The sequence below is a fragment of the Eurytemora carolleeae genome, unplaced genomic scaffold, assembly GCF_000591075.1.
Source record: "Eurytemora carolleeae unplaced genomic scaffold, Eaff_2.0 scaffold1238, whole genome shotgun sequence".
In the NCBI taxonomy this organism is placed as follows: domain Eukaryota; kingdom Metazoa; phylum Arthropoda; class Copepoda; order Calanoida; family Temoridae; genus Eurytemora; species Eurytemora carolleeae.
This window is the reverse complement of record NW_019397125.1, coordinates 54,309-61,985: the sequence shown is the minus strand read 5'-3', so window position 1 is coordinate 61,985 and position 7,677 is coordinate 54,309. Positions and strand designations below refer to the sequence as shown.

Here is a 7,677-nt window from a genome sequence, read left to right as displayed (position 1 = left end):
GTTAATTCGTGTACTGCAAGAATTAACAGCTGGTAGCAATTCATCAGGGTTAACAATTCAAAAACCATGAAATATCATCTGATATTTAAAAGAATAAAATATAACCGAGTTTTACGATATACTTATTTTCTTAATGATGAAGAAGCTTAATTTGTTTTAATGTAACTTGGATCTGTTTTTGCAGACATTTGGATGTTACAAATTAAATCTTAAGATATTCAAATTTTTTCCAGATATTGTTGTTGTTAAATACTCCTTAGTCTTACTGTAATAAATGTTATAAATATGATAAATTGTCTAGAAATTTAAATGTTATGTTTCTAGTTGAATTATATTTTAAGAAATAATGACAGATGAAGAGCAAGGATTGGTTCGGCCGGAAACTCTTTTCTCCTTCGATACAGAATACAGTGCTGATAGTTGTGAGTACAACCCGGAGCTGGGTATTCTAGCTACTGGAACATATCAGGTACAACCCGGAGCTGGGTATTCTAGCTACTGGAACATATCAGGTACAACCCGGAGCTGGGTATTCTAGCTACTGGAACATATTAGGTACAACCCGGAGGTGGGTATTCTAGCTACTGGAACATATCAGGTACAACCCGGAGATGGGTATTCTAGCTACTGGAACATATTAGTTGCAACCCGGAACTGGGTATTCTAGCTTCTGGAACATATCAGGTACAATCCATAGCTGGGTATTCTAGTTACTATATAAGGTACAACCCGGAGCTCGGTATTATAGTGACTAAGGTACAACCCGTACTAGTTACTATATAAGGTCTGGGGGGTTCATAACGGGACCTCTTTTTCAGATTCCTTTTCTAATAGTTCTAATAAGGTACAATTCGGAGCTGGGTATTCTAGTTACTACATAAGGTACAACCCGGAGCAGGGTATTCTAGATACTATATAAGGTACAACCCGGAGCTGGGTATTCTAGTTACTATATAAGGTACAACACGAAGCAGGGTATTCTAGTAACTACATAAGGTACAACCCGGAGCTGGGTATTATAGTTTCTATATAAGGTACAACCCGGAGCTAGGTATTCTAGTTACTATACAAGGTATAAGTATTCTAGCTTCTAGAACATATCAAGTACAATCCGGAGCTGGGTATTCTAGTAACTATATAAGGTATAAGTATTCTAGCTTCTGGAACATATCAGGTACAATCCGGAGCTGGGTATTCTATTTAACGGAATGCTATTGTCAACATTTTCACTTCATTTTCTTGAATTAAACTAAAGGTTAAAATTTCAAAAATCGAATTTTTTATTTTTTGAAATTTAGGTTAACAAATTGAACCCTGAATCTGAAAGTCCTGAAACAGAGAAGTTAGGACGCATATACCTTCATAAGCTTACTCACACGCCAAACCCTGATTCACAGCCTGAGAGTCCTGTGGGTCTGGACTCCCACCTTGTATCTCGCTTAGAGAGTCCTGCAGTTTTGGATATGAAATGGAGTATGCGTGAACCGGTTTTGGGGGTTGTTAACGCTAAGGGTCAACTTGTTATTTATAAATATACACCAGAAGAACAGACTGCTTCTATGCTTAGTTCAACAGATATATCAGAAGGTACGCGAGTCAAAAATATGGTATTTTTAAATTCTTTCCATTTTCTTCCTTTTTTCCCCTAGTAGCTTTACTCTTTCAACAATTTGTACGAAATACTTTTTTTAACGGTGACACTTTTATAGGTTGGATAAAAAATAATGGGTGCGTTGAAAAAATTTAATGAATTCTGAACCAGATAAAATTTTATCTTTTATCATGTTTATTTACAGGATTGGCTTTGGCATTAGAATGGAACATTTACTATGATCGTATAATTGTGAGGTATTGATTTAACAATTTAACACTCTCGTTAAACATAATTTATTGTGAGGTATTGATTTAACAATTTAACATTCTCGATAAACATAATTTATTGTGAGGTATTGATTTAACAATTTAACATTCTCGTTAATCATAATTTGATTTCCCTGATCTGTATGTGTTCTCTCTTAGGTGTACATTGTAACATTCTCGTTAAACGTAATATTATTTTACTAATCTGTAAGTGTTCTTTCTTAGGTGTACACTGTAACATTCTCGTTAAACGTAATATTATTTTACTGATCTGTAAGTGTTCTTTCTTAGGTGTACACTGTAACATTCTCGTTAAACGTAATATTATTTTACTGATCTGTATGTGTTCTTTCTTAGGTGTAAAATTTAACATTTCTTGTCAAACATAATTTGATTTCACTGACCTGTACGTGTTCTTTCTTAGGTGTAAAATTTTTTGATGAGTATTTATCAAGAATGATAATAGACCGATCGAAAAATTGAAATAGGGGTACATTTTTTCTGAAAGATCTGGCCCCACACGTTATTGAGAATTTGCTGGGTGAAAAAATCTAAGCATGGTATACCAATGAATTGGCCTGACAAATGATTGTTAATTTCAGGGAGACTAAATGAATATTTTGGTAAAAGATTATCAAAGAGGTGGGAAAACTAACCATTTGAAATCTAAAATAATGTTAAATCAAGCTAGCCAAACGACTGGATTGACTGGACCCAATAGCTGACATTGTGTTGACCAGAATACCATATTAAATATTAAATATTGTGTAGACCAGTACACCCTTGTATATTAATTAGAAGGAACCCATGGTTACCTTGGGGCCGGGTAGCAGAGGCTAAAATACTTAAAAATTTTTTTTTAATCCGAAATTTGTTTGTTCCTGAGGTGTTTTGAAATTCAATGGGCAGCGCCGGGCACTTCATCTAATGATTGATAAAATCCACAAAGCTCTGTTAATGTTGTTTTTGATTTATAGTGATTCCAAGGGGAAGGTTCGAGTTTTAAACTATACAGACTCAGAACCAGGCATATTTTCATATTCAAGTATTCATATGGAAAAAAAATATTTTTTTTTTTTACTTTTTAATGGGCTAAGGGCTAAATATTCAAATTAATAAAGTTAAAAAATTATTTTTAATAAAGTTTTTACAAGTGTTTTTAAATACTTAAAAAACTTTAAACACTAAACTAAATAAGATACTGACATTATAATTGGGAAAATCGAAATAATGAAAATATGGATTGGCAGTGGTTATTAATGAGTACAGTGAACATGGTTACGAGTCCTGGACTTGTTGTTTCTCTGCTAGAGATCCTAATCTAGTTTTCTCCGGGGGAGATGATTGTAGGCAGGATAATATTCTACTCTGAAACATTATTATGAGGCCGAATTTAAAGAATTGAAACCGCGTCGCTGAACCGCCAAAAACCTGTTCCAATTGAGCGCCGGCTCAAATCTCAAAACACTCAATACGATTTCAAGTGGAACCATGGTGTTAGCCGCGTTTCAAACATTATTTTAGATTTCAAATGATTAGTTAATTTACACCTCTTTGATACTTTTTTTTACCAAAATATTCATGTAGTCTCTCTCAAATTCTTTAAATTCGGCCTCTGATCCCTCGAATACCCAACTCAGAAACCGGATTGTCTCCTTAAAGGGACTCAAAGACGTAATTTTAAGTGACCCTTCAATTAAAGAGTTGTATCCTTTAAATATTTGAGTTTCTTCATCGTTGATCATCAGACTTATTAGTCAAATTATTTGACTAATCAGTCTGGTCATCAACGATAAAGAAATCTTCATTTTTCTCGCTGAGCCAAGATCTTAAGTGCCCTTTAGTGTTACCTTAATGACGTAACATAATTCCCTAACTAGATTTTTTACAAATTCAAATACAAATTCCAATTCCAATTCAAATGATTATTTTCTGTGTCTCCCGGAAATAAATATTAATATTTTAAAAAATTTAAAACGACAGTTACTATTAAGATAAAATGCGTAAGCTTAACCTTGATCAGATAAAGGTCCAAGTGGTACCAAAGTAAATCGGACATGCCACTCTACAGATTGAAGGTTACTTAAAATTCCTGCTAAGTCCCTTTAAGTTGGTCTTGAAAATATATTTGATGTCTGAAACAACATAGAAGAAGAATATTATTAGATCTGTAGTTTAAACTGCTATGATCTGAGAACGGATGGTTTGGTACATAAAAACTCTAAAATCCATAGTATGGGAGTTACAGCTATGATATCAGACAGGGAAAAGGAGCATCAATTAATCACAGGTTCGAACTAATCTATCTCGGGAATTGTAAATTCGATTTCACAAAAATGCAACAACTCAAATATTAGAATTTGATTGCTTCTCCATTATTAAGTATTAGGACCAAGATCTTAAAAATTATTTTTTATATCCTTGAGGAGTTTTAATACGTTGACAATTCTTTTTAGAAAATCTTTTTTTTACATTTTTAAAAAGTTTTTTAAGTTTGACATATCTTTTAATTTTTTTTTCGCGTCACATCTGACTAACTTGACTTGATTGAATGATTTTTTACTTCGGTATTTTAGCTTGTTATAGTTACAGATAGAAAAATGCCATATATAACAAAAATAACATAGAGTAAAAAAGATGCTTGCACAACTGTCGTAGCGCCGTTATTGTTATAGCTGCTATTTCTGTTATTTATTGCTATTTATTGTTATTTCTTGTTTAGGTAGTTATGATGAATGGTTGAGGAGATGGGACGAAAGGAACCTGAAGCGAGAGGTTGACAGTATCCAGGTGGGGGGCGGAGTCTGGAGAATTAAACAGAGAGGCCAAAGGTTCCTAGTAGCAGCTATGCACGGAGGCTACCTGGTTCTTGATAATATGGATATAATTGCAAGGTTGGATACACTAATAACTATTTTAATGAAATGAACCAACAAATATATCATATTGGAAGTTTTTCTGCTTTTATTTAATCAAGCCAGATGCTTCAGCTTAGTAGCAAGATAATAAGATCATGTTGATTGAGGTCACAATTTATTAAAACGAGAGAGGTAGTTCAACTAGCTACAGTTAGTTTTAACACTTCTCTTGTGCCGCCTAGATTAGCTCGAACTAAAAAGTGTTTCAATTTAGTTGAATTAGCCGAAGTAACTTAACTCATGTTTATTATTAGTTCCGAACTCTGTTCAGGTACAAGCATGGAGAAGAGAGTTTATCCTACGGAGCAGACTGGATAAATGATACGACAGCTGCCTCATGCTCATTCTATGATCATGTTCTAAAACTCTGGAGATTTTCATAATCATCTCTTGATCCTTGATCATGTTTTTTAACCTTTGTTTGCCAATCTAATCTTCTCCGTGTTCAATTGTATATTTTTTCTCCTTCAGAAACATGTCATGGAATGGTTAGCTAACATCCTTAGTCTTAATACTACAGTTTCTACTGAGAGTAAGTAAATAACACACTATTTATTTTTCTACGTTAAAACTATTTCCATGATTGCATTGTTAGCGTCTAATTTAGTTACTAATGGGGGTACCCACGTTGTAATTAAAAGGCGGAGTAAGATTGTTAATATGTAATAGCAAATCTATTTGAGACAACACTCAATGTTTGTTCAAGTGTTGGTTTCAAGATAGTTTGAAATACTTTGTAAACTCATCAGACCAATAACAGTCGTGTTTTACTATAAAAAAACTCATCAGCCCAATAACAGACGTATTTTACTATGAAAAAACTCATCAGACCAATAACAGTCGTGTTTTACTATAAAAAAACTCATCAGCCCAATAACAGACGTATTTTACCATGAAAAAACTCATTAGACCAATAACAGTCGTGTTTTACTATGAAAAAACTCATCAGACAAATAACAGTCGTATTTTAATATGAAAAAAACTCATTAGACCAATAACAGTCGTATTTTACTATGAAAAAACTCATCAGACCAATAACTCCAGTTGTATTTTATTATGAAAAAAAAACTCATCAGACCAAAAACAGTCGTTTTTTAATATGAAAAAACTCATCAAACCAATAACAGTCGTATTTTACTATGAAAAAACTCATCAGACCAATAACGGTCGTATTTACTATGAAAAAAGTCTAGGACGCATGGTCTGAAGTTTGCTACAGGAGCCGTAATTATTGATTAGGTTCGGAGCTACAAAGAATAGTTCTCAATTATAACCGTAATAATGATGATACAAATAGGAGACTGGACAGGTGTGATATCAGATATAGGTTCGGAGCTACAAAGAATAGTTCTCGATTACGCCCTGCTTCCTTTAGGAGGGTTTCTGCTTAGGTAATATTGTAATATATTAAAAATTATTTAGAATCTGCAAAACAGTCATTTTCAATACGAAGGTGTCTGAATTAAGAAGCGTCCAGAATTTTTAAAATAAATTACTTGAAATAAAAAGCCATGAAAACTATGGTTAGAAAAAACTTTTTTTTAACTCCTGTTTTTTTTTAAAACAAGCTTGACAGTTTGCTTAACTGCTGAAGTACCAATGAATATAGAAAATAGATGTTTTAATTATCTCACCAATGAAACCAATTTTTGGTTTTGTAAGTTAGGAACACCGCTGTAAATTATATGCAAGTTGATTGAAATTTTCTACTGTAATGTTCATTACTCAGGAACGCAGAGGAAGCCGTAAAATATTCCTTGAACGGAGATTACCAAAGATACGAGGAGGTTACAACCAGATCATTTAACTCTGCTCTTTCCTGGCTTCAACTCTCATCATTCCAGTCTAAACTTATCTGGTAGGTTCGAACACGAATCTTCACTTCTGGAAACTTTTATCATTTTTTGGGAACTTTATTTATTCAGCTTGTTGTTTTGAAGATTTAATTTACTGGCAATTAACCAGTTTTTAAATTCTCTTTTCTGATATCTCTTGATTTCAATGACTGATTTTGTAATTTCTCCGACAAATTTTAGTTTTTCTGACCAGATTTTGGCTTCTTCTGACCAGATATTAATTCTATATTTCTCTCAATAATTCTACATTTCTCTCAATAATTCTAAATTTCTCTCAATAATTCTAAATTTCTCTCAATATTACTTTATTTCTCTCAATAATTCTATATTTCTCTTAATAATTCTATATTTCTCTCAGTAATTCTATATTTCTCTCAATAATTCTATATTTCTCTCAATAATTCTATATTTCTCTCAATAATTCTATATTTCTCTCAATAATTCTATATTTCTCTCAATAATACTTTATTTCTCTCAATAATTCTCTATTTCTCTTAATAATTCTATATTTCTCTCAATAATACTTTATTTCTCTCAATAATTCTCTATTTCTCTTAATGATTCTATATTTCTCTCAATAATTGTATATTTCTCTCAATAATTCTATATTTCTCTCAAAAATTCTATATTTCTCTAAATATTTATTGGTTTTATCTGACTGTATCTTGATTAATTCTGACCAATTTTTGATTTATGTGACCATTTCTTGATTTATCTAACATTAAAAAAAAATTATTTAACTATTTCTTGATTTGTCTCACCAATATTTCTGACAATTTCTTGATTTAAGGGAATTCTTCTTGATAATCCTTGGAAATAGTTTGTTTGTTCTGATTGCCTGGAAGTGGTACGGAGAAAGGATCAGGAAAACTTTTCTACTCGTACCAAATACTTCTGAAACTCTAACCCAATTGGGAGTTGGGGATTTTTTTTTTCCCCCAATAACATGTTATTTGGAATTAAAAAGGACTTTCATTAGAACTTTTTCACTTTTCTAACTAAATAAGTGGGGGAAAATTTGGAAATTTATTAATAGATTCTAA

General features: G+C 32.3%; 1 protein-coding gene across 1 annotated transcript; it reads left to right on the top strand.

The window, feature by feature from the left end:
* Positions 1-320: 320 nt before the first annotated feature.
* Positions 321-7,492, top strand: LOC111712141 (diphthine methyltransferase homolog). Its single transcript, XM_023486677.1, has 11 exons — positions 321-469; positions 1,299-1,587; positions 1,797-1,848; positions 2,838-2,887; positions 3,111-3,210; positions 4,035-4,150; positions 4,583-4,754; positions 5,050-5,310; positions 6,076-6,169; positions 6,508-6,636; positions 7,425-7,492. Exons 1-8 carry the CDS (start codon positions 347-349, stop codon positions 5,159-5,161), a joined length of 1,014 nt encoding a protein of 337 aa, XP_023342445.1. The 5' UTR covers positions 321-346; the 3' UTR covers positions 5,162-5,310; positions 6,076-6,169; positions 6,508-6,636; positions 7,425-7,492.
* Positions 7,493-7,677: the final 185 nt, after the last annotated feature.

Coding starts and splice junctions, on each gene's coding strand:
- LOC111712141 (XM_023486677.1), top strand. CDS start 347: ATGACAGATGAAGAGCAAGGATTGGTTCGGCCGGAAACTCTTTTCTCC. Junction 1,588..1,796: donor TTCAACAGATATATCAGAAG/GTACGCGAGTCA, acceptor GTTTATTTACAG/GATTGGCTTTGGCATTAGAA. Junction 1,849..2,837: donor TATGATCGTATAATTGTGAG/GTATTGATTTAA, acceptor TTTGATTTATAG/TGATTCCAAGGGGAAGGTTC.